The sequence below is a fragment of the Drosophila innubila genome (assembly GCF_004354385.1).
Source record: "Drosophila innubila isolate TH190305 chromosome 2R unlocalized genomic scaffold, UK_Dinn_1.0 1_C_2R, whole genome shotgun sequence".
Taxonomy (NCBI): domain Eukaryota; kingdom Metazoa; phylum Arthropoda; class Insecta; order Diptera; family Drosophilidae; genus Drosophila; species Drosophila innubila.
In genome coordinates, this window is record NW_022995374.1 from 21,114,563 (window position 1) to 21,139,826 (window position 25,264).

The 25,264-nt window shown below is 37.9% G+C and overlaps 5 protein-coding genes across 7 annotated transcripts; 2 read left to right on the top strand and 3 right to left on the bottom strand.

Moving 5' to 3' along the window:
• Positions 1 to 121: 121 nt before the first annotated feature.
• On the bottom strand, positions 122 to 3,178 carry LOC117784211 (mitogen-activated protein kinase kinase kinase 7-like). 3 transcript variants are annotated; one of them, XM_034621883.1, is made up of 9 exons: positions 3,043 to 3,178; positions 2,615 to 2,926; positions 2,369 to 2,539; positions 2,238 to 2,303; positions 1,626 to 1,906; positions 1,239 to 1,559; positions 1,007 to 1,177; positions 801 to 937; positions 122 to 751 (listed from the first exon to the last, which is right to left on the bottom strand). In XM_034621883.1, exons 5-9 carry the CDS (start codon positions 1,890 to 1,892, stop codon positions 610 to 612), a joined length of 1,038 nt encoding a protein of 345 aa, XP_034477774.1. In that variant the 5' UTR covers positions 1,893 to 1,906; positions 2,238 to 2,303; positions 2,369 to 2,539; positions 2,615 to 2,926; positions 3,043 to 3,178; the 3' UTR covers positions 122 to 609. The 3 variants fall into 3 exon arrangements, with proteins under 3 accessions (XP_034477774.1, XP_034477773.1, XP_034477771.1); XM_034621882.1 differs by having other exon boundaries at positions 122 to 755; positions 805 to 937; positions 2,162 to 2,303; XM_034621880.1 differs by having other exon boundaries at positions 2,162 to 2,303.
• Positions 3,179 to 3,933: 755 nt separating this feature from the next.
• Positions 3,934 to 6,595, top strand: LOC117783203. Its single transcript, XM_034620473.1, has 2 exons — positions 3,934 to 4,101; positions 5,869 to 6,595. The coding sequence occupies exon 2, from the start codon at positions 5,881 to 5,883 to the stop codon at positions 6,088 to 6,090; it is 210 nt and encodes a 69-aa protein (XP_034476364.1). The 5' UTR covers positions 3,934 to 4,101; positions 5,869 to 5,880; the 3' UTR covers positions 6,091 to 6,595.
• LOC117783201 (probable hydroxyacid-oxoacid transhydrogenase, mitochondrial) lies at positions 3,961 to 5,802 on the bottom strand. Its single transcript, XM_034620471.1, has 5 exons — positions 5,692 to 5,802; positions 5,550 to 5,631; positions 5,115 to 5,489; positions 4,918 to 5,059; positions 3,961 to 4,862 (listed from the first exon to the last, which is right to left on the bottom strand). Exons 1-5 carry the CDS (start codon positions 5,739 to 5,741, stop codon positions 4,120 to 4,122), a joined length of 1,392 nt encoding a protein of 463 aa, XP_034476362.1. The 5' UTR covers positions 5,742 to 5,802; the 3' UTR covers positions 3,961 to 4,119.
• Positions 6,596 to 6,838: 243 nt separating the features above from the next.
• Positions 6,839 to 7,244, top strand: LOC117783204. The gene has a single exon (XM_034620474.1). The coding sequence runs from the start codon at positions 6,917 to 6,919 to the stop codon at positions 7,079 to 7,081; it is 165 nt and encodes a 54-aa protein (XP_034476365.1). The 5' UTR covers positions 6,839 to 6,916; the 3' UTR covers positions 7,082 to 7,244.
• A 121-nt stretch (positions 7,245 to 7,365) lies between these two features.
• Positions 7,366 to 23,240, bottom strand: LOC117783200 (kazrin). Its single transcript, XM_034620470.1, has 11 exons — positions 23,157 to 23,240; positions 22,362 to 22,853; positions 21,285 to 21,798; positions 16,368 to 17,261; positions 16,241 to 16,301; positions 15,491 to 16,176; positions 14,390 to 14,551; positions 14,094 to 14,238; positions 10,403 to 10,514; positions 9,045 to 9,068; positions 7,366 to 8,980 (listed from the first exon to the last, which is right to left on the bottom strand). The coding sequence occupies exons 2-11, from the start codon at positions 22,473 to 22,475 to the stop codon at positions 8,543 to 8,545; spliced, it is 3,150 nt and encodes a 1,049-aa protein (XP_034476361.1). The 5' UTR covers positions 22,476 to 22,853; positions 23,157 to 23,240; the 3' UTR covers positions 7,366 to 8,542.
• Between the last annotated feature and the right edge of the window lie 2,024 nt (positions 23,241 to 25,264).

Genomic DNA, 25,264 nt, shown 5'->3' on the forward strand with positions numbered 1-25,264 from the left:
TGCAAATTCTCTAGATATATTAAAAAACATGAAAGTTTATGCAGTAAAAATGAAAATTTTATATCCTTACCAGTTCAAATCGGTTAACTATATCATATAGCTGCCATTGAAACAAGTAGTCGAAATGGAATACAGCGCTCTGCAATGGCGTTAACAAACCCAAATAATTTTTTTTAAGAACTGCCGAAAACATGTTTCCACAAAAAGTGATAAACATAAATATAAAAATAATAAATAAATAATTTTTATAAACATAAATATATTTTTAATAAGTAAATACATTCGAAATACCTTTGGAATTATTTGATCATTTTGACCGCTGTGCAGCGATGCGAATGTGTTTACTCTATAAGAAGATAACAACAACTGACTAATGTTTTATTATCCTAACAAAAATAACAACCTGCTCGATAACGAACTTGCGATTGAGATTATAAAATTGATAATTTTGCAATAGTTAACTTGAGAGTCCGGAAGTTGTGGTCATAAAATTCGACATATTGTTTTGTGCTTTGAAGAAACTTGATTATCTTTAAGAAAAGTACGGTGAACACATCGCTAAACCTACTTATACAATCTTATGAATTCGGTTATTCTTATGTCCCTATATTAAATCCCGTTGCCAAGAGACACAGTTAAGTCATTCATAGTAGGTCTCTCCTGTGGATCTGAATTCCAGCACTTGGAAATCAAATTTTTGATGGAAATGGAATTTTTATCAAAAATGTTGGCATCATTCAGATCAGGACGACTACCTGCAAAAAAATGTTATAAAACAGTTTGATACTTATTTGGCTTACTCACCTTCCAAAACAAGATTATGAATGTGTACATTGCCTTTATTTTCAAATGGTCTTTTTCTTGACATGACCTCCCAGAGTATGATTCCAAAGCTATAGACATCGCACTTCTTCGTGAATGTCTGACCATTAAAAACCTACTCAATTAAAGAACTCATTTATTTATGGTAAATTTATCTATACATGAAAGTTGAAAAATAACTAACCTCTGGGGCCATATAAACGGCAATATCAGTTGCAAAAGTCATCTGAGTAGAGACTTCAGTCATGCAGCTGGAGCTACAAATTTTTACTGTTCGAAAATTGTGGACAAATAGCAGTTTTGATGGTTTCAAATTACGATGAACAATATTCCTGTCATGCATGTAAGCCATTCCCTATAAATTATATATTGAATTTAAGACAATGTAATTAATAAAGGTGATATCTGGAATTTACCTTGACTAATTGATGCATCCAATTTAACGCTTCAATATATGAGTAATCCAAAATTTCTTTATTGCCATGCAGCAAATTGTCAAGTGATCCACAATTCGCATACTCATATAATAAAAGAACTCTATAATCATTATCCACACTGATGCCATGTATTGTTATAATATTCTCGTGGTTTAGACTCGATATGTATTTGAGCTCTCTCTCTAAGTAACTATCTACATTACCAAGGTATCTATATCTTTTGGCGGCAATTCTTTTTTCGTCGTCTACAGTTCTCCACTTGGCTTTGTGGACGTCGCCAAACGCTCCAATTCCAATATACTAAATTATACAGAAACCAAAATTGAAAAAACTTCTGACCAAATGTGATTTACTTAAAGTTAATACCTTTCCCTCTAAAATAATGTCTTGCCGAGGAATTTTTTTAATCGTGCTTGGTACTTGCAATATTAAGTCTTTCACTTTCAAGCTGTCATTCGTTTCCAATATCTCTACATTAAAGAGATCGTCTTCGAATTCAATATATCCATATGAAGTCTTCAGTTTTTTGAGTACTTGTTGTATTGTCGGTCGATTCATTGATTCCATATGCCAACATTTTTCTATCAATTCTTCTATCCCTTCCAAATTTCTTAAATTCTGGATGTCATTCATGGGTGGACGAATTCCTGAAATGGTAAAAATTCAATTAAACTATTTTTGTATTGCATTTGTCATTAGAATTTAAATACAATTTTAAACACATTTATAAGGTACACAATTTTCAAAATTTAATTCTTGCACAAAACTAATCATAATTCTAATAAAAGTGAGATTTTTTTGAGGTAAAATTAAAATTTTAATTATTTTCCTTCTACAATTACAATTACAATTAAAAATTCGGAAAAAGAAAATTATAAGTTTTCTTTAAGAAATGTTCTTACCCTCAGCGACTTTTTTTTGAAGTGCCACTGGATGAATGTCTCCCAAGTGGTAAAAAGGCTTTTGCCTTGACATTACCTCCCAGAAAATAATTCCGAAACTATAAACATCGCATTTTGTGTCGTATTTTTCACCATTTGCAACCTAATAAAATAAATTCTTTACTTGAAGATCATTCTGCTCTACTTATAGAACTTAGAAATACAAACTTCTGGTGCCATATAATTTGGAGTCCCAGTATTTCCTGTATTGTTTGATGCAATTTCTTTCACTGTGCCAAAATCACACAATTTTAGTGTACGAAACTTGTTAAAAAGCAAAATATTTTCTGTTTTTAGATCCCGATGGATTATATTTCTCTCATGCAAGTATGCAATACCCTGTAAAAGAGAACGGAATGCCAATTTTTTATCAGTATATATACTATAGATCAGTACAAGGGTTATAAATCAAACCTTGGCACATTGAAGCATCCAAAATGGTCTACAAATATCTAAAACAGTATATTGTTCATTGTGCAATAAATTGTAAAGAGATCCACACTCTGAATACTCTAAGAGAATGTGAAATCTGTTCGCTTGATCTTTAGAGATACCGTATAATGTGACAATATTCGGATGTTTTAAACGCGATAAAATAATAAGCTCCCGTTCCAGATATTTGATAGAATCTTGTGAGTGCCTAAGCTTTTTGACTGCAATTATCTTGTATCCAAATTTAGTGGGACAGTTTGCAGTATATACATCGCCAAACGAGCCGAAGCCAATCTAAAAGATAATAAATATAATTACCAGTATACGTATATTATATCAGTCGGCTACTAAAGATAATAGAAGTGCAAGAGACTCCGAATATAAACACAATTAAATAAAACTATTCTTACATTTTCCAACAATATTAATTCTTTAATGTCTACGTTAATATCCACCTCGTAACTCATGTTTGATCTACACAACTGAATTTAATAAACTAAAATATTGCTCGTCAATTGCAGTCTACATTTGTCGAGTGAACAAATATGACTATCTGATAAGAAATGAGTGATTGGACAAAAAAGAGTTGCTTACTGAAGTGAGCAAATGAACATGTTCCTTCCAAGTTGTTCATTACTGATTACTTGCGCTTTTTTGCACACTAGCTCTTTCTTGATCACTTGTTCTCTCTTGCGACTAAGCAAATAGCCTATAGAGAAGTCACCCCATACAATCCCATACAACTGAAAGTGTCTCAGCTAACATCATGACATTGCGTCCACTGGGAAATTTTTTGGTGGAGGGAAATTATTTATGGTTTCGATTCAGTTGGCTGGCAGAGCTCGTTGCTGGCACAGCAAGCGAAACACAAAGCATGCACGGAATAAAATACTCTTTACCTATAAAAATTTATTGTCTTTAATATTTAATTAGGAAAAAATACAGTAAATTTAATAGATTTATAAATTTAGATAATAAAAAAAAGCGATGTGTTGTTTTCATAATATTAAATATTTATTAATGCTAGAAATTTCTTTATTAAAAAATGTATTTGTACAGAATATTAGAGCTTACATACAAAACTTATTTGATTAGTGGCTCTATCAGTAGTACTTGTATTCAATAACAGCAAATCACTTGCTCATTGCAGTGTTGATCAAATTTGGTCATCAAAACGAGATAGATTATTAAAAACAGGCAATAAAAAAATTTAAAAATATAAAACAAAAGAGAAAAGCTTTAAATTTTCAAACTTCAAAGGAAGATATATGGTTTGAATTCTTTTTCTCTAATATAAAAAAATTTTAATTGACAAACAGGACATATTAGCAATGGTTTAATGTTCGCAGTGGAACTGGTTTATATGATACCTAAGGAAGCCCTGAAATCTTTTTGCAATGCAGCCAACTTCATTGATAAAAAGATCCGTTATTCAGTTTTACATTGTGCTTCAGCGAAAAACTTAAAAGGTATGCAAATATTTCAGATTAATAAACGTGCATAGAGTTCTCAAAGAGTTTGGCCAAATCCTCGCTTGATTGCTCCCGAGGCGACATTTTTATAATGCGTTCTTGGGACAAGGTTCCCTCGACTAGAGATGGAATATCACCGCTGGAAAAGCCAAGTTCACGAAGGCCATTTTCAATGCCAGCACGCTGCATGTAACTACGCACAGTGTCTGCCAAAAGACGTCCAGCATCAGCATTTTTCACTCCGGCTGTGTCAGCGCCCAGGATCTGAGCTGCTTCGAGATGTCGCTCTGGACATGCGGCAGCTGTAAACTCAAAGACAGCAGGTGCACTGATCACCACTGACAGACCGTGTGGAATAAGAGCATGGTCACCGGAGTAACCCGATGGCCTGTAGTCTCGCACATGTCCGGAGATTGGATATGAGAGACCATGACAAAGGTGCACGCCAGCATTGCCAAAGCCCACTCCCGCCATGGTGGATGCGAGATGCATGCGAGATCGCGCCTCTAGATTATCGGGCTGATATATGGCGTCCAAGAAGTTTGTGCGTATGACGTCGAGAGCAAAACGCGCCCAGACATCTGAAATGGGATTTCTGCCTTGGTACGTTGGACGAAGACTGGGATTAGATGGCGCTGGACCACGTTCGCGATAATCGACAGCCGTAAAGCTTTCTAGGGCATGACAAAAGACATCGAATCCTGCGAATGCCATCACCCGTTCCGGCTGTGTGAGTGTGTGCAAGGGATCGACAATAGCTGCGAGAAGGAAAACAAGTCAACAAAGTGCCATTTTTTCAGAGAGTGTGCTCACCCAGAGTTGGCTTTAGATGCTTGCTGGAGATGCCCGTCTTGGCGTGCAGTCTCTTGTAGTCAAAGATGGCTACTCCAGTGGTTTCCGAGCCAGTGCCAGATGTGGTTGGAACTGCGATTAGTGGCTTCAGCTTAACGGAAATCTACGAGAAATTGAGTTATCACCTTGAAAGGATTTACTGTCCATTACATTCTTGCCTCTTTAGCTCTGCCAATGGGCGCGTTGACGTAGTCTAGCAGATCAGCTTCCGGATCACTGCAGAATAGATTAGCCGCTTTGGCGGTGTCCATGGATGATCCCCCGCCAATGGCCACAAATGCATCAAATTGTTTACGGCGTGCAAACTGAGCAGCCTGCCAGAAGCTTTCATCCGTCGGCTCCACTCGCGTATCGTCGTACACCTCATAGTTGATTCCATGTCGGGCCAATGAATCGAGAGCAACTCGTACCGAGGGCAACTTGGCCACATTCTTGTCCGTTACCAGACAAACATTCTTGGCTCCCAAGTTAAGCAAATCTGCTCCCAGCTCTTTGCTTACTCCTGGTCCAAAGCGCACCGTCGATGCTGACATCTGTGACCAGATAAATTTTATTCTCGAAGATTAGCTGGACTTTGCCCGGCGGAGACTTACCTCAAAAGCGTATTCTTTCTGTCCCGTTTGCGTTGTTGTTGCTGCCGATCCATAGTTGTGTGAGTGAGCGGGACACTTGCAACTGAAAATGTACATTAATAATCAAAACTAAAGCTGTTAAAAATGAATCTATATCACCTACGAGTTTGCAACGATCGTGTTGATCAAATTTAAAACCTGCTTTCGCGACATCTTCCTTCAACAGCTGTTCCTTTACCTGTTGATAATGTTGATAACAGCAATCGTTGGAGGGCTGCCCACTTTTCGATATCACTATTATCGATAATGTTGATTAACCGATTTCTTTCCTTTCTTTCAGTTATATTTCAAAATGTGTGATTACGAGCACGAATACAGCTTCTCCTTTGAAGACAGCGTCTATGAGACTGAAAAAAGCAGCCGCCAGTGGGACTGTGGCTTTGAAAGCATGTGGCAGCAGATTGGGGAGGAGCTGCGACGCGAACAGGAAAACAACGAATTTGATCAATTTTTTCAGGAGAAGTTAATACTGCAATGCCTATCACACAAGGGATCTGCATAGTTTTAATTATATTTAGTTGTAATGTCATTGTTAACAGTTATTAGCATTTTTGATAGATGCATCATTAATTAAGATTTCGTTTGTAAATGACAGTCGTTGCTCATAAGTTACTTAGTACTTGAGAATTCATCGAATTAGAATTAACTTTTCATAAGTTGCGAGTATTTCATAAATGTTCCTGTTAATATTGTATTGTATACTCTATCGTATTAGATCAACTAGTTTTTGATGTACGCCCAAAAGTTTTTGGGTAAGATGTATGTTGAAAATCAAGTTAAGCATTTAGTTTTTACATTGTAAGATATCGAAAAAAATTGTCTCGCAGAGGCGTTCAATCTTGGTGATATAACTCTTTGTATAATGTTTATATTTATTTTATTATTTATGTAATTTCGCTTAAGAAAATTCTAATGTTACTTTTTCAAGCTTACATGATCAAACTATTCGAATTAATGAGAAAATATCCAAAATATAAATACAGTAAATTTTGAGCCAGAGTTAACAATAAGTCAGCTTAAAATGTCAAGCTGTCTAGAGATGTCTCTTCTAGAGAATCCCACGCTGCGGCACAATTGTCATTCGTTGGCAATGTGAACAATTCAGCAAACAATTGTTCAATGTTGTTGAAGTCAATTACCTAAATGTATGTCCGCCCATTTTTATCGCTAGATCTTCGAACATAAACTAAACGCTCTTGATAGGTTTTCTCAGCGACATTTACATAAGCATAAGAACTTCGGGTAATAAAAGGGGCGTTTTGTAGAATCAGTCATCAGTTGACGAACAAGTGACGCCAACAAAGCTTCAAACGGTTAACAATTTCAATATGAAGTGGTTTAATCTCTTCCTCATATTCGGTGTCTTGGCCCTCATTGGCGGCATTGGCACTTTGGCAGCCGCCGAACCGCTGCCCCAGCCAGGACCAGAGCCTAAGGGTCGACCACTTACCACTCGCCGTCCCAGGAATGAGAACGACGAGGATCGACGCTAGCAAATCCAGCAGCCTCCGCCGGTTAGATGTTATCAACAGGAGCAAAGACGTGATGCACAAACTAAAATTATCTTGGTGAAGGTGAAATGCTTTGGATTAGAAAGAATGCAATTTGTTGAAGTTTTACTTGTGTAGCGTTTTGAATAAACACAGTTAAACAATATTTTACTTGCGATTTTAAATGAAATTTTTAAATCACAAAAAAACATAATCGTACCAAATTCTCTGTAACTTTTATAAATGCTTTGTATACAAGTTCAAACAAAGTTCAAAGCGAACATATATACAGTTTAGTTTTGTTTATTTGGTTTTGTTTATTCGTTAGTTTTACCGGTTTGTAATGCTAGAATTAAATTGGTCTGCTTAAACATAAACATCTCTTATTATTGATACAATATATATCTTAGGAATTGCAATGGTAGGAAGGACAATGATACAGGATGTCAGTTGTTGGTTGGATCTACAGGATTAATACTTTAACTATTGTGGAATGCGGATATTGCGTATCATTTCGTTAATCTCAATTGATTTGATTTGCGGTGTGGAAAGTACATATGCATTATTTAATTTCAATTAAATCTATATTTATTTAGGTATGTCTGTATAAATTACGATCAAACTTATTTTTATAGCCATTTACAATTTGCACAATTCTGCAGTTTATTTAATTTTAATATTCGTCGGGGTTCATTTGTTTAGCTACATTTATTGATTCGGTTAGGATAGGTTAGGCTTTGGTAAGGGTAGAAGGGTAGCTTACAAAATAATTTCAATTTATCTAAATTGCAGTTGCAATGCATTTATATTATTTCAAATCCAATTCAATCCAATCTGCGCAATTTAAAATTTATTACATTCACACACAACAATTTGTTTTTCGATTGTGTGCATTTACATTTCCATTATCATCAAATACATATATAAGTATAATTAAATCAATAAAATTAAATTTCTTCTTATTAGGCTAATAAAGTTCAATTGTTTTCAGTTGCAACTCCGTTGGCTCTGTGCCAAATTAATTTAATTAATTAATTGCCTGCTCTTAATTGCATGCATACGATTCGAACTTAGCCTATTTACAGATATTAGATATTCATGAATATTAATATTAAGTTTATTCTCTGCAATAGTTTCATCTGATTTAATCAAATATGTTTAGTAGATGTTGCACTTGTTGTTGTCGTGTAATTGTATCTGTATCTTGACATATGTATCTTTTGAATGCACAAGTATTTCGCTCATCATGTCTTTAAGGTGGGTCTTATGTTGAATGTAATTGAATCCAGTTTATTATACAATTGCTAATCAGTAGTTATTATATATCTCTTAACTTATCACTTTGGTTGGAATTCAAGCTCAGATGAAGGGAATGAAGATACAAGTACGTGTAATCTGAAATTTCTCACCTATCTATCTATTACTAGGAGACTCTTTAATCTAATTTCTTCAATCATTTGTTGTTCATTCGGGCGAGTCAGAAGATGCAGATATGCCACCTAGACTACATGCTCCCATGCTGCCGCTGCTTGCCACACCGATGTCGCTGATGCTCTTCACTCGTCGACTGTTCTGCTCGTAGAGCAGATGAGCATCTGGTCCGTTGGGATCCAGGACATTGCCGACGGGCGGGGCGCTTACACGATGTCCGGCTGGAGGTGGGCCATAGTTGGAGCTGCCAGTGATGGGTGGTGGTGGCGGTGCGGTTGTGGGTGGTGGTAGGAAGTGGTGAGGTGGATGATGAAGCGACTGCAGCTGGTGTGGACCTATGGTAGCGTATATTCCTCCGCCGCCCTCGCTGCTGCTGTACGATGGCGTTGGGGAGGTGGAGTTTCCGAAGGAGCTGCGATCGCCGGCCCGATTGGATTTTGTGTTGAAGCGAAAGGCTTTTGAAAGAGAACTCTGGAAATAATCAAATCTTAATAGAATACGATCTTGCAATATGAATTCTTATAAAATTCATTACCTGAGATCCTTTCCATGCCGAAATCTGTAAAATTCAAAAGAGGAAGGAAATAAGACAGAATAGAAATGGAAAAATTAGTTTTATTCAATTTTTATTTGAAATCCACCCACTCAATCGATTTAGTGTTAACTGTCCAAAACTCTGTATTATCTTGGATTTGTCGTGAAACTTCTGGTGTCGTTGGTCAAGTAAAATATTATTAAGACCCTTGATCAAATAAAATATCCACATTTGAACAGTTTACATTTAGTTTAATAAGTTTTCCATAGTTGGTGCATTTTACAAAATGCTCTTTATTTGTTACTTACTTGTAAGTAGTATATTTATTTATATTATATATTCCCTATACATACTCGTATTTGTATTTGATTATATATGTAAATTTATATATCTGCATAAACAAAGAAATTTAAAGTGCTTAAATTAAATATATATTTCACGGTTTTCCACACTGAATTAACACATTATTTGCTAGCCCCAAACTACATTTGTTATTTGACTTAAGCACCCTAAATAATTGAACTAGCTAATTAAGAATAATTGTAAATTTATATTTCTCTCTTTCATTATATTTTGCATTTTTTCTTGGCAAAAAGTGTGTTGCAAAAAAAACTTAAAATTCTAAAAACACCATTACCAGTTTATTGAAAACTGAAGTATCTTTTGGAATATCTATTGATGTTTAATGTGTGAGTATGTTTTGAGTACTGAAGAAGTCTTGGATCCACAGAAAGTATCTTCGATAAACATGCCAAAGTATAAAAAGGATATGCATAATAGTAGATTAAATATAAAGGATACTGATCTATGAAATATATATTTTTATTTGTACTTATCCTTAGACTTTTACATGATCGTATTGGACCGTATCGTATTCTGAAGATGCTTATAGAAATATTAATACTAAGTACTCTAAGTGTTGAAACATCGTTGTACTGTGTGCTCAAAGTACTTGCTTGAGATATTATCCATTTTGGTAGGTTTTATGAAGAAATTAAGAGTAAAAAAAACTAATACGAATACGAATACGAATAGTATGATCCTTGACATTCTACACAAGTATTGAAAGCGATAAGTTTACGAGTAATAATAGAGGCATAGACACAGAGAGACAACAAAAGCTTCACGTCAAACCAGGCTAAGATAAGTACAGAGGCAGAAACTTGATTACAGAGATTGTACGAGTAAGTATGTGATATAAGGATATTAGATTCATTTATCATTTCAGGAAAATATTGAATTTATCGCGTAGGCAACCAATTGAGTTGAGAGTTTCACTTGAGATATGTGTGCAGACAATATAGTAGCTAGATATACAAATATATATAGAGATAGGTGTAGGTTTAGTTGAAACTTACCCGCAAGTTGCCACTCGATCGTCGATCTGTTGTGGCATAGTGCTGTAGTCCGCCGGGTCCTGTTAGGGGCACTATGCCGCAACCGGAACGTATGCCTTGACCCAAAGTTGCTCTACACAACAAACATTGCAATACAACCGGATTGTTTATCGTTTAGATGTGTGTGTGTGTGTGGGTGTGTGTGAGGTATGGAGAGAGTTTGTGTATTTATTTTATGTTTGTGCATGTTGACAATTTTGTTGTTGCACACATAATGGGGCAGGCAGAGGCAGAGGCAGAGATAGAGACAAAGGCAGAGGCAGGCAAGCGCACACACACACACAGTTGTCGTTGTATTTGTTGTTGTTGTTGATAGTGGTGTTGTTGTTGTGTTGTATTATGCATTATTGTAAACAATCAAGACAAGGATAGCAACAACAAGCCGTTGATTTTGTATACAATTGAATTGAGGAATACCAAAAATGGAAAGGAAGATGTCAAAACATAGAAAATAGAAAGTAGAAAAGAAACGGGACAAAGACAAAAACGGTTAATAATATTACGGAAATTAATGTGTATCGATAGTATTTATTTTCTTTGCATTTTCAATTGCATAATTGACTACTTGTAGCGTAAACAACAAAATCATTTATTACTATAATAATTTAATCTATGTATTTATTTATGTGTGAGATGAAATGCGGCCCCAAAAATTGCATATATATGTACATGAGTAAATATATTTCTTAAGTGTAGAATTCACAACAAAAATGTTGATAGGTAATTAGACACTAAATAAACATACATAAAGACATAATGGTTACATAATATATTTAGGCAAAGTGTGCTACTTTTTACTCAAAATCACTCGAATGTTACTTACAATTGACATTGTTTTTCATTCTGAACAACTGACTTAATCAAGGCCAGGTTATTGTATGGGATTTGGGAATTGGTGGGGAGAGTTGAAAAAACAAAAGAAAAATCACAAAAGTAAAGAAAAGCTAACACAACGCAACTGCCAGTTTGAAGGCATTTTTGAAACGCACAAAAGTATGCAACATCTAGAACAAAACAAGCTAATTTATGGCTGGGCTGTATGTGTGTATGTAAGTATGTAAGAATGTTTTGGTGTTGATGTAATATATGTATATTTATGTGTGTTTATATATGGTTTATCTTATGGATTACTTTGCAGTTTCTTTGTGGTAATAAACTCAATTCGTATGTGTTTGTATGTTTCATAATGTATCTGTATCTGTATCTGCAGCTGTAAATGTATCTGTATCTGTATCACAATGGACGGCTGTCCACATTAGTTACAAAGCCAAGTTTCGTATTTTCACAATTATTTCAAGTGGCTTCAAGAATATTTTGCTGCACTTGAAATATGTATCCAGTTATTTAAAGTATGCAAAGCAAAATTCTCTGCATCTGTAATTTGCATAACAATTTCGACTATATTTAAATACATATATACGTACATACGAGTTTGTCTATATATAAATAGTGTAAATGAATCTTGTTTGCTATTTATGAATTTCTACCCAAAAAGATGCTGGCCCACTCTACCTAAGTATTTGTATCTGCTGTCATATCCGTATCCGTATCTCAATTCTTCTAAATATTAATTGATATACTTAAGCTATGAATGCAATTAAACATTGATCCAAGTTTATTTTTCGTCTATTGTGTCGCGTTTTCGTTTGTTAGCGGCTTTTCGTATTTGGTGTTTGGCTTAAATGCAAAAATTTTCAGTTTTTATCGTTGAGTTTCTCGTTTGCTTTAAATGCGGTTTCGAGCGATGCAACCGACATTAACATTTGATTTGCTATAAGATTTGTATATAATATGGACATATCGATAATGCAAAGCTCTTTAGAATTGCGATATGTGCTAAGTAATTACTTATTTACGTACTAAGTTCTCGATTTGTATTTCACTCATTTTCTTTAAGTGGGTTGTGGGTTCGGGTTTTGTTAATGTATATTATGATTCGTTTTGATTAGATCCTTAAGCACTTATATCGAATTTCTTTGCTATACTACGAGTATTACGAGTAATAATGATTTGATTTGATTAGCGCTGTGCTCCAATTATTGTTCTCTTTCTAGAATTACCAATCAGCTTAGCTAAACACAATTGAATATTGAATCCCATCGAGTTTTGATTAAAAATACATATATCTTGCCACACATATTACGTTGATAATTTTTTGTGGTTTTAAATTAATTCTGTATTTTTTTGTTTTGAGATTTAATGGCCCTGCAATTTGGCCAATTGTCGGGAGTTTTCCATTTGAAATTCTTCCATTTGACAGTAAATAATGTATCTGCATTGGGCAAAATAGAAAATATGTTGATATCGAGATGTTGGAAGAGAAAAGAAATAAAGAGAGAGAGAGAAAAAAATGAGGCACAAGCCAATTAGTGCGTTTTGACGGCATTTCAGACATGCTCTAAAACACGCACACAAAAACACGGCATGTATATATACTGATACGTATGTGTTTCGCTATATGATGGTACGATACGATATAGATTTATTTGTTTATTCTAAATAGTTGTAGTCACAAATACATACAAAGGTACTTTTCAATATGTACGAGAAGACAGATAGATGATGAACAATTACATATACAGATTTACGATATACGAGTACGATTTACGATATACGATGTAAAAACGCATGATAATAGACGGAATGAGAATGAGTACTCGTATCATCAGTCAGTCAACAACTATAGGAATAATCTCTTTTACTATTCAAGCCCGAGCTCTGTTGTTTGTTAAAGAGATAAATAGATTGTTGATAGACTTATCTAAGTATTTTAGATTAAAGTTATGCAAAGCAGAATTTGAAATCAAGAAAAGCATTTTACACAAATGTTTGCATGTTTCGAATGATGTGAATAATGAATGAGTGTGTGAGTGTGTTATGTTTGTAAATACTGTCCAGCACAATGAATAATTTTTACGGTATCCGTATAATTTAACCAACTTTCTCTTTTCTTCTTTAAAATGAATACAAATTCGTTTTCTACAGCCTCCCATACCATAATCTATGTTTCTGTAATCTGAACTGAACTGTCAGCATATGAATACTTTATCTTCGCTGTTGTCTAATTGTTATCGAATTAGGATAAATAAACATAAGTGCATTGTATTCGGGGGATTCCCATAAAAATTGGAAAGCATCAGAGACAAGTAAGAACTTATCTGTAATTCACTAAACTAGCAATGTTTTTTGTCTTTAAAATGTAGAGACAATAGATTTGATCTTAAATGAGTGAATATGAATAAATGTGAATGTGGAGTGAATAAGGATGATAACGATGAGGAGCGTGCAGGAATTATGTTACTCAAAGAACCAAACCATATAAGCAATAAAGCATAATAGCAATAATAAACAAAATCGAATCAAATTACAAACATGTACGATATGATTTTGTAACTAACAATGGATGTGTGAGAGAGAGTGAGAGAGAGTGAGTGAGAGCGAGTGAGAGTAGGCAAAATACAAATACCTAATTAAATATGAACGAAACAAAGGGAGTTCTAATCAAAAGGCTGTTTTACGCTACATATAATACGTATACGATATGTATAGATTGGATAGACCAGGGGGTGGGTTACACAACGGGAAACACGCGCACACATGATGTGGCTGGTGGAAGAGGGTGTTGGATGGTGGGAGAGACAGGGACACTCACCTTGCAGGCAGGATAAGGGCATCGAATTCCGTGTTCAGATGGCGACGTATTATGTTCTTCGATGGAGGAATGCCCAGAGCCGTGGCCATGGTATCGCCCGAAAATGATGGCTCCAACACCACAAGTCCGCCATGGACGCCGCTGTCTGTGAAAGTGAATGGACAGATAGTCGAGGTCATTGAAATTAAATACACCGAGAAGTGGCTTATCATCATAATTATCATCATCATCATAAGCGTTGTGCAATTGATATGCACTTGAGGTGAGACAGTTTCACAATATGATGGATTACTCACCCTTGAGATTATCTGCATACTCGCCCAGGTCAATGGAGCGCACCCAGCGAATGAACCGTTGGTTCGTCCAAACAATAGGATCCGTGTCCACAGTTTCCGACTGCACTCGCCTCATGGCCAGGGTCTGACGGTCATACTTGACGATTCGCAGAACATGGATGCCTAAGAGCAGGAAGAGAAGGTAGTGTTTAGTAGTTAGGAACTTCAGAACCCAAGTTTCTCGTTTGAAAATAAAAATATTTTATATTTTGAAGAGTTTTCTATTTTTCAAAACTTCTTAGGTCTATAAAATTATATGATAAACAAGTTCTTAACTTTTTTAGAAATCTAAAAAAAAAGAAAGGCTAAAGTCGAGATCCCGATCCCGACCATAGAATACCCGTTACTTGTTTCAATATAAATAAAAGTACTTTATAGAATAAACTATTTAATAAAAGATATTAATAAAAATAGAATAATTAAAAAAACAATAAAAAATTAAAAAAAATAAAATAAAAGCTTCTGCATACTTTAGGATGCTTGTATTGCCTAAATTTTTGTTAACTTTGGTAAGCTATTACTGCTGTTCTACTTCTCCGATCTTGCTGCAATTAATTGGGATAATAGATATCTTAAAATCTGAGGGTGTGGTGGTTTTTCGCGATTTGATCTGCTTGGGGTTTATAGAAATTGGTTGCTCTGTCTATTATAGTCTCTGAGATCGTTTTATTCTTACGGACGGACGGAGAGTCACACATGGCTATATCGACTCGGCTGTGGGTACTGAAGATACTTTATAGGGTCGGAGATGCCTCCTTCTCCCTGTTACATACATTCCTACCGTTATCTATTAATATTATCTATAATATAACTTGACCGCAGCAAGATCGGACAAGTAGAACGGGAGTAATAGCTAACCAAATTTATTATTTCAATACAATCCCCAAAGGTAAGCAGTAATTTCTTTAAATTACTTTTATATATATTGAAATAAGTAACGGGTATTCTATGGTCGGGATATCGACTATAGCCTTTCCCACTTGTTTCAATTTTAAGTCGAACTAAAATAAAACTATAAAATATATAAAAATGTTTTTGAATAATTATCAATCGAAAACCTACCATGCACTATGCTGGCCTGATGGAACTTGCGCGTCACGCCGAGAAACTTCTCCAGCTCCTTCTTGGAGAGCGTGTCCAGCATGCGGGCATCGACCAGCGATTGCAGGAAGGGCTCCGCATACTGTGGCAACCCAATGTCCGGCAACCACTCGGAAGCCACCCAGGTGTGGCCCAGTTGAGTGATCAGTGGATATCGCACCAGCTCCGGACGTCGCTGCTCCTCGATGGCCAGACGCAGCTTTTTGCGGTGCATCGGATGCGCTAGGCCCAATCCTGCCTCCAGTTCCACGTCGTTCAGCTCGAGCAGCACTTTGCCACTCTTCACATTCTCCGCACAGCGTGCACTGTATTGTGGCATGCCCAGGGCAACCTCCAGCCAGGCCAGCACCTGCGTCGCCCGCCAGCGCTCGATGGGCAACTGGGATGCCTCTCGCAGGAGTCGCAGTTTCTCAGCATATCCCTCCTCGGACAGGGGATTCCACGAGTAGTCACTGTACTCGCTCACGCCATCAGTGGACAGCGCCTTACTCTTGTTCCGGGAGCGTGCAAAGACCCGAGAGATGCTGCCCCAGGTGCCTCCGCGTCCGTTCCGTGCACCCAGCGGTCCACCTTTGTTGCCAAACTTACGGGTTATGGCGCCAGCACCGCCGGGTCCCTCAGCATCCGGTGAGAGCTGTTCCACAGATCTGTTGGGAATATTATATATTTATATTTTTATTCAGTGGATGCAGTGCATCTTTAGTTGCTTACCTGGAATAGGCGCCGGAATTCAGAGGAGAGAGTGTAGGACTGCGTTCCTTGGGTGTGCCAACTGCATTGTGAGAGAAAGATGTCATCAGATTAGTTGGGTTAACCAGGTGGACATCTGTATACTCACATTGGTACATGTTCTGGCTAGAGACTAGAGAAATGCTGTCGGGATCGACGGTGATGCAGGGTCCGTTATCGCAAGTGCCGTCGTTAAAGTTGAGCTCTCCTCCGACGCTATCGCGATCGCTGCTGTTGCGCAGTCCGGAATCATTGGAGCAGGAGTTGCGATCTCCGACGGTGGCACCGGAGCCGCCGCTTAGACTACCGCTGAAGGCAGACAAGGAGTTGGAGTTGCCTCTCGCGCTGTCATCGGCTGTGCGGAGTCCACTCAAGCCGCTGACCACACACGATCCTCCGGCTAAGCCGAGCAAACCGGAGGCAGCCGAGGGAGGCGTCAGTGGCGCAAAGGAGTGCAGACTCTCCTGGTCGGAGAGGCATCCACTTAGCTGGCGACGCGCTTCTTGGAGTTGCTCCTGGAGGCGCTGCAGCTGCAGATCGCGGGCCGAGAGCTGCTGGGCCAGAGCCAGTGATCTTTCGGCCTCGTCCCGCGCCTGCTTCAGCAGTTGGAAGCGTTCCCGATCGCGATCACCCGACAGCTTGGCGTTGGTGGACTCAGTCTCTCTCACCCGATCCTGATAGTTGCGAATGAAGTCGCGTAGTTCTTGCTCCTTCTCCTGGAGGGAGGCACACAGCTGCTTCACCTGGCCCAGGAGATCGGATTTGTCTGTGCGCAGTTTCTTTCGCTCCAGCCGCATGGTCAGCAGCTGGTTCTTGACGCTGCGCAGTTCCGTCTCCAGGCGTTCGATACGCTCCTGTGAAGCCACAGGCTGCACTGCGTCCACATCCAGGCCGGGCTCAACTCCACCCACAGCACCATCCGTCGAGTGCTCGAGCAGACGTCGCAGACGCAGAAGTTCCGCATTCAGACGATCGTTCTCATCACGTAGCTTCATGGCCGACTCTGGAAGAGATCACAGTAAGGGAATAAGTGGATGCCGGCACTGTCAGCTGGCCAGGAGAGTGCGGCGCTAAGCTCAAGCCGGTGGAAAAGCGGTGACGTTGTCAATTCTACGCGTTCTTTTTAGCAGCTAGCCCCAAGTCTTAGAGCTTCCCAGGGGATTCCCCTTAGCCCATATTACTCTACCCCCCTTGGAATACTTCCAGCAGTCAATTGGCCACTTTGCATGCCAATTTCTAGCGCAACTACGATTAAAACTAAACACAAACGAGCAAAACTCAAAGTGCAGAAAGGAAAAGTTTAAAGCAGGAAGCTAAAAACTAAACGAAACGAAACTTGAATAGGAAATCTGAACAAATTCAAGTGCAACTAGTTGGGATTGGAACATGCGGGTTAAATGTTAATGCAAGTGCTGAAAGAGACGGACAGCATCTCAGTCTTTGTCTCGTCTCAATCTCTGTGCTGTGCTCCAATTAAAAATAGAGAGCGGAAATGGCAGATGAAGAGTAAGTTGAATGCAAGATTGAAAAATGCCAAATGGCTTTAGTTTGAGGATGGTGAAATAGGGAGTTGGAGGAGACTATGATGAGACTCAATCGACTTACCTGGACGAAACGTGAACTTTGACTCATCATTACGATGGCGATTGCGATTGCCATCAGAAATGTTGCCCATTGTCGTGGTTGCCGCCTCCAGCATCAAGAGAGCAGCTGATGCAGCGGATGTCGGAGACGTGGGTGGTGCGACGTGGGTGTCCAGTGCCATTGGAGCAAGCTTGCAGGATGTCGGGGATGGCACTGGGATTGCCACTGCCAGTGCTGATGGCGTTGTGTATGTGGATGTGGATTTAATTTTCATTGTCTTCGATATGGTTGGTAATGAGGTTGCGCCCGCTGTGACCAGCTCTGGTTCCATTAATTTCACAATCGAGCAAACATCATTGGCATTTCTCTTGTCCACTGTATTTATATTGTTGATGTTGTGTTGTAGTTGTAGTTGTAGTTGCAGTATTGTTGTATTTATATTGCGATTTTTCGCATTTCCCCCAGCAACACACACACACACACACATACACCAACACACACGCATGCAGACATAAACCGAGGGATTTCAATCGAATTCGTGATTTGCGTTGATGAGCATGATGTTGAGTGGAGTCCAGGTTGAGGGTTGGGTTGTGATGTGATGTGAGTGTTAACAAAATAAACAACAACAGTAATGACGAGAAAAAACAACAACAACACCAACAAGGATTTAAGCACATCATCGTAATGACAATAACAATAATGATAATAACAATAACGATAATGATGAATGGCAAAGATGAATTTGTAGAAATGTCAAAAGAGTGGGTGTGTGTGAATGTGTGGGTGTGTTTGTGTCTGGATTGATTGGTTCACTTGCATAACACAGTCACACACCTACACATACACACACACACACACACACACACTCACAGATTGGCATAAAACGTGCAGGAGAAGGGGAACAATGACAAAATCAAATGGCATCAGGAGTATAAATTGAGTACAAAGGATACGCAAAAACGACTAAACAACAAACAGAAACAACAACAATTATTATTATTATTTTAATGCATGTACGAGTTGAAGTTGTCTTTTAGAAATTGTACAATAAATATTGATTTATCAAGAGTATAGTTTATAATTATGGTTCAACATTTAAATAAATAAATTCCCATTGGTTGCCATAGAATTTCAATATTTTATCTCGACTTTTGCACAAATAACACATATAATAAAATCACCCATGAGTACACTTTGTGTTTACACTTGACTCATTTTTGGATTTCGATTCAATTTGCACATGTTTCATAGTAATTATATTACTGATTGAATGCATCACTCTTATAAATCAAAATATTCAATTGAAAGGCACAAATATAATAAATTTATTAATTTACACATTTGTGAAGGTCAAAGTTGGGTATGATAAACAAAATGTCTGTGGTAAAATGTAAATTAAATTAATCTATCTACGCCTGTCTAGTTATATTTTCCTAATTAATAGACAACGCATTGAAATATAGTTGATTTATTTTTTTCATATTTCTACACTGACATTTTCAAATCGGTCGCATATTAAATATTAAAGTTATACCAGAATATGTGCATAACCATATTGTTAAGAAGAAGTGCAGAGTATCTACAAGTCGAATACTCTTTGACGAACCATTTTAATTGTGTCATATTGAATTACTTAAAACGAAAGCGAGTAAATAAACACAAAGAACATAAAGTTGATGAATACTAAAGGCTGATTGACTTTTTATTGAATTCTTTTATATCCCAAAATATATATATACAAGTAAATATATGAATTGTATCTGGAACTCTCTCTCTAGGAAACCATGTTCATTAGCATGCATCTCATCATTCGATTGCATTCTGACAACGAGTACCATTTGTATCTGATGCTGATGACAGATCCGTGTTGTTTCCACCTATACTCGTATTCATCATAGCCATCATCTGTTGGCTGGTAGGCCATTAAAGCGATTGGCAATGGCATAAGCAACGAAAGCATGAATGAATGGGAAATGGCCAACAGATGCCATCCATTTCGAGCATTTTCCGTGCAAGGAAAATACCATTTCCCATGTGCATCGCACACAAACTGCACTTTGAAACCATTTTACTTGCAGGCACATTTGCAGTCACATTTCCAGGCCCCAGAATGAGCCCGAAAGATGCACTTCCTAATGCGAATAAGGGGACGACAGAGGAAAGCCGCAGATTTGCGTTTTTCATACTTCGCATGCGGTTGCCACATTTTGTGGTCGCTTGTAAATGTCGAGGCTTGTCAGGGACAGATCTCACTGTTATGGTCCATCGTTGCAGGACGATTTTAATTTTACTCACAGAGGCTTTAACTGATGGAGCTACGGCTTTTTATACCCTGATCCCATTGAAAATGGGCAAAAAAGGGTATATTGTGTTTAGCAGAATGTATGTAACAGGCAGAAGGGGCGTGGCAGACCCCATAAAGTATACATATCTAGCCCTGTCCGTCTGTTCGTTTGTCCGTCTGTCCGACCATAAGAGCTAGAGACTTCAAACTTGGTAAGTAGGTTCCTGAATACCGTACGCAGATCAAGTTTGTTTTTAGTTTTAGATCGGGCTCCTATACAAAGTACCTGGGCACAGGGTATCCTACTGTCGAGCGTGCTCGACTATAGCCGCCCAATTGCTCAGTCTCCATTCAAGTAAGTTTAATTGAAAAACAGTTGTTGAAGTTGCCAATGCAAGTTCACAAAATGAAAGTATCTTAAAGTTACTTACAGATGTGCCTTTTACCTTTACTTAAACGACCATCTAACTAAGATGAAGGAATGGAAAAAGTGAGGTGAGGTAAAGCAATTAAAGCAGAAAAAGAAACAGAAAGCCTATCTTTCATTGACAGAATATCAAAGTAGATTTTGTGCTATGCTCATACTATTAATCGGTATTTTCACTCCCAACACAAATATATTTAGTTGGGAGTTTTTAAATTCCCTAAATATTTAGAATTGACTAAATTATTAATTCGTAAGTATCATTAACTACAGTTAAACATTAAAGTATCAAACTCTCTGCCTTTCTATCCACCAAAAAGAACATGTCGACAGGTGTGACTTGTAGTCCTGATTACCATAAAGGTAATGAAATAATGTAACTGTAGAGGAAACGCGGCTTTCGGATGTTAATAAATTATGCAAATGTTTAAATATTGTACTTTGGTCTGGTTAATAATAAAATGACATTTAATTGGCAGACAATCCCATCCCGATGTCGCTTTGGATTATTGCCTCTTTACTCAATGAAAATAATGAAAATAAAAACATATATATTCTCGTACACCTCCCATGCAGTTGCAGCTGAGCTAATTGCGCCCACTCATGTGTCCCACATGCCACATTCCCAGCATTCCCATTCCACAGGAACAGGAACAGCAAATGCAGATGCAATTGCCTCTGATGAGGAGCAGGAAGATAGAGAGAGAGAAAGAGAGGGATTCGTCACTTACCGGCACTGAGTTGTGTGCTGCTTGGTGAGACCTGGGCCAAGTGACCAGTTGAAATCAAATTGGAATTATTGGCATGGATCATGGCTGCTGTGGAGATGGAGACGGCGCTGCTGCCATTCACTAATTGCGACTGCGGTATCCCAATAACTTGGGCTTGAGATTGCCCCAATGTGTCGCCCTTGGCGGCCAGTCGGTTCTGGTTGTCGATGGTCATGGGTGGCGTTAGTGTCTGATTGCTTCCATTCGAGCTCGCTGGGGAGCTGCTGTCGGAGGCGGAGGGCGTCAAGTCCCGTTTGTTGGCCAGCAGTGTGGGCGGTTTCACAGGTGGAGTCGTTCCCGTTCCTGTTCCGGATCCCGCTCCTGTTGCTGATGCCGTTGAGGTGGAAGATGAGACAGCTGCCACGCCCACCTGGCTGCTGCTGTCAAGGGAAAGCAGCGGCTTCACGGGCTTGTTGTTGTTGACGGACTTCTCTTTGAGCCCAATTCCACTCGAGTCCAGCGACTTGACAATTTTCTGCAAAGTTAGACAAGCGTTTAGTGGATGGATGCACTTCAATCAGCTTCAGCAGCAAACTATGCATAAGTAGGATAGCAGATATGTCGAAAGAGAGAGACGAAAAAATGTGAATAGAGTGAGACAGATAGAGAGACAGGCAAACGGAATACCATGGATCTATTTGAAAGCGAGTATCAAGTCAATTAGTCAATGAAAATGTGTGTGAGGAAAGTGGAAATGGTATGGAAATGTGCCGAAAACTAGTGAGCAAATAGGTACGAGCATAAGCATGTGAAAGTGGAACAGCTCCGAGAACGAGAATGGCGAGTGGCATGCAAATTGTATGTTGAACCCTTTTGTACCCTCCCGTTTCAGAGCCCTTACCCCAGCGGCGCTAACAAGCAAATGAATGAGGCCCAATTAGGTTAAACATCAAGTGAATGAGGGGAATTCAATTTTTTTTATGTTTGGAATTTTTTTTTGTGGTTGCTGCGGGGTTGCTGGGGCATGCGGGTTGTTTGGGCACTTGGAGGCGGGGTTGGGGTTGTTGTTGTTGTTGTTGTTGTACTTGGTGTACTTACGGATTCGCCGAGCTTGTGCAGAGAGGCATTTATGCGATCCGGATTGCGTGGCGGCGGCTCTGGTGGCTCTGATGCGGCCATGGTTGGTCCGGCAGCAAGACCGTTTATTTGCATACCTCACACAACTGAAGCACCGCTCCCTCCCTGTGACCTGTGACCTCTGACCTCCCTCTGACCGTGTCTGTCGCTCACTGCTAGTTGCCCAGATATTCTATGTATGCTTCTATGTACATATGTATATACGACCGACCACCGAGTATTTCAACTGCCACAATTTGCACCATGCGCAGCCCGCTCTAACATTCTGACTACCATACAAAAGGACCGAGGTAATACGTACACAGAGACACGCCCGATAAGCCGCAAGTTGGCGTCGATTCCGGTGTCCTGCCCTCAGTTGAGTTCTATTCCTTGTCGTCTCCACTTAAGCCTTTAATTGCTCAACCTTATCGTTTAACGTTCCCTGCTTTCCATCGGCAATTTCAAATGCGTCTGCAAATAAATTAAAAAGAAAATCTTTATTCAACGAAACTGGCAGATAAAGATACACTTATAGATACAGATACAAATACAGATACAGTTTTTATAATAAATTTAACTCTTAGTTATTATTAAAGTACTTTGTAAATAAATTCAAAAGTCAAATTTCACTAGACCCAAAAATGTGCAAGTAGATATTAATAGAGATGAGTTCAATTGGAATCTAGCGACTTATCGACATATCGGAGTTCTCTTTTTATTCGCAAAAGCTTTGTTGAAGTAATCGAAATAATCAAAAAAAAAAAATATACAGACATGTTTTACAAAATTCTTAGGGTTGCAGCCCTAAAACAGCGGAACAGCATTTGATTCTTGTTACCAACTTTTAAATATTAAAATTTTGGTGAGAGACTTAATAAATTTTAATGCATTCATTTAAATGAAATTCGTTATTAAATTGTATAGAATTTTTAATGAATTTTAACATATACCAATAGTTTATAAATTTATTGAAATTTTAAGCAAACTAAGGGCAGTCAATTTTTGTGACTCCAAAATTGTTTCATAAATTGAAATCCATGACATTTTTTTTACGGGTTGTTATTTTTTTTAATTCTCATCCGAATCACTAAAGATTTAATTAACATACTTGATTATCGATTATTGATTTTTATTTTGTCAAAATAAATCTAATTTTCCTAAAATTAAATTCTTCAGTTGCCGTGTTGTCGAGGACTATCATAGTAAACATATTTTACTGCAGAAATATAACATGTTTTGGCGGAAATCTAATTCCGTCTCACGATTCCAATTTTACTGTTGGCAGTAAAAGCTGTAAACTAGTTTTTGCTGTTGGCATGTGAGCTACATACACATGCACACATACGTATACATATGTAAGTAGTCAACCAGCCATGGCTTCAATTTAGGGTCATTTCGTCGTTTCTTGCGTGCCAGGAATGGGTTTGACTGCACTGCGCCTGGTCAGCAGTAAACCTAAAACCAGAAAGCTCATAATGGAAATGAAAATGGGCATGGAAAAGTGGTCGTTACAGTGGCGGAAAACTTGGCTGAACTGGGTACGTTAAAGTGTTGATTTTACTATTAGTACATGCTCATGAAAAATTATGTTTCATAAATCATTGACGGCTGTTAATGTTAGCTTTATGTAATTACGAATTCCAAATCTGAAAGAAACATTACAAAATTGACAATTTTTAACTGAATAAGTTAATATACGGTTACCCCGTGGCTCTCTGGTAAAAGTAGCCGACCTGCCACAATTGGAAAAATAACTGGGTTCGATTTCCCACCCTGTCATGTTAAAGAAAATTCATAAAGAACTTTTATAAATGTTTACTGATTGTCGCTCAAGGACAGATTTTAAATCTAATATGTAATTAATTAACATACATATTTTCAAAATCAGAAAAACAAGAAATGTTAGAAATGTTTCAATAATTTACAAAGAATTTTTCGTGTCTTTGTAACCACTTTAAAAAAAATCATTTTACTTTAACAAATTTCCAATGTTTGCTTATTTTGATCTTTGGCCAAATTGTAATCCGTAATAAAGAGTTGTTTTACTAAAGTTTAATTTATGGTAAAATAAATAAATATTTTGGTAATTTTTGATTTCAATTGGTGAAACTTTTACGTTGCTTACATATGTGCGTGTTTGTACAAATATACATATCTATGTGTGGTGACGTTTATATTTGTTACTTCACAACAGTTTTGAATTCAGTTTTTAATCCGATTTAGGCGAAGGTACAAAAGCTGACCATCAAAGATGCTCCAGGTGTTTTTGTTGGTTTTTCATCTATCTTATTTTCTTGTTTCCTTTTTTTTTTTGGGGTGAACATTGGTCAGACAAATAATACCATAAATACCAGGCTTAAGCAGCGCGCTCATGGTCCAGCTTTAGTAGTAAATGCAGCAGTTGTTTCCCAGCGGGCGGACAGGAGTCTTATGAAAAGCCAACCTGACTGCACCTTGACTCCAAACCACAAACATATGTATGCGGCATAGATATGAGTACAACATGACCACAGCCACATAGAATATGGAGCACAGTTGCATGTGAACTTAAGCCGGGGAATCCCCCAGCCTCAAATGGGACTAATAGTAATGTGTTTTATGGTGGGGACCCACTCAAACTTTGCTGTGTGGTAAGGGGTTGTCTGTGCCACAAACCGTAACTTTAATCATAATAATAACACACAACTTTTGTGTTAAATCCGTGTAGATGCTCGGTGCATGAACTAATCTGCGCTGGGAAAATGTGTATCTACAATTTGCGGATGGGTTGAATGCCTTTTTAATGCAACAAACTTTTCAAATGGGAAACGTACGAGAACTTGTAATACAAAGAGAAAAAAGAATATTTTATAGATGGACAGTCGATTATTTTGACAATAAGA

Coding starts and splice junctions, on each gene's coding strand:
- LOC117783201 (XM_034620471.1), bottom strand. CDS start 5,741: ATGTCGCGAAAGCAGGTTTTAAATTTGATCAACACGATCGTTGCAAAC. Junction 5,490..5,549: donor AGAAAGAATACGCTTTTGAG/GTAAGTCTCCGC, acceptor ATCTGGTCACAG/ATGTCAGCATCGACGGTGCG. Junction 4,863..4,917: donor GCATCTAAAGCCAACTCTGG/GTGAGCACACTC, acceptor TCCTTCTCGCAG/CTATTGTCGATCCCTTGCAC.
- LOC117783200 (XM_034620470.1), bottom strand. CDS start 22,475: ATGCAAATAAACGGTCTTGCTGCCGGACCAACCATGGCCGCATCAGAG. Junction 17,262..21,284: donor CAGCACACAACTCAGTGCCG/GTAAGTGACGAA, acceptor GATCTCTTCCAG/AGTCGGCCATGAAGCTACGT. Junction 10,515..14,093: donor GCCCTTATCCTGCCTGCAAG/GTGAGTGTCCCT, acceptor TTTGTTGTGTAG/AGCAACTTTGGGTCAAGGCA.
- LOC117783204 (XM_034620474.1), top strand. CDS start 6,917: ATGAAGTGGTTTAATCTCTTCCTCATATTCGGTGTCTTGGCCCTCATT.
- LOC117784211 (XM_034621882.1), bottom strand. CDS start 3,099: ATGAGTTACGAGGTGGATATTAACGTAGACATTAAAGAATTAATATTG. Junction 1,560..1,625: donor ACATTATTTTAGAGGGAAAG/GTATTAACTTTA, acceptor TGTATAATTTAG/TATATTGGAATTGGAGCGTT. Junction 756..804: donor TCATAATCTTGTTTTGGAAG/GTGAGTAAGCCA, acceptor ATTTTTTTGCAG/GTAGTCGTCCTGATCTGAAT.
- LOC117783203 (XM_034620473.1), top strand. CDS start 5,881: ATGTGTGATTACGAGCACGAATACAGCTTCTCCTTTGAAGACAGCGTC.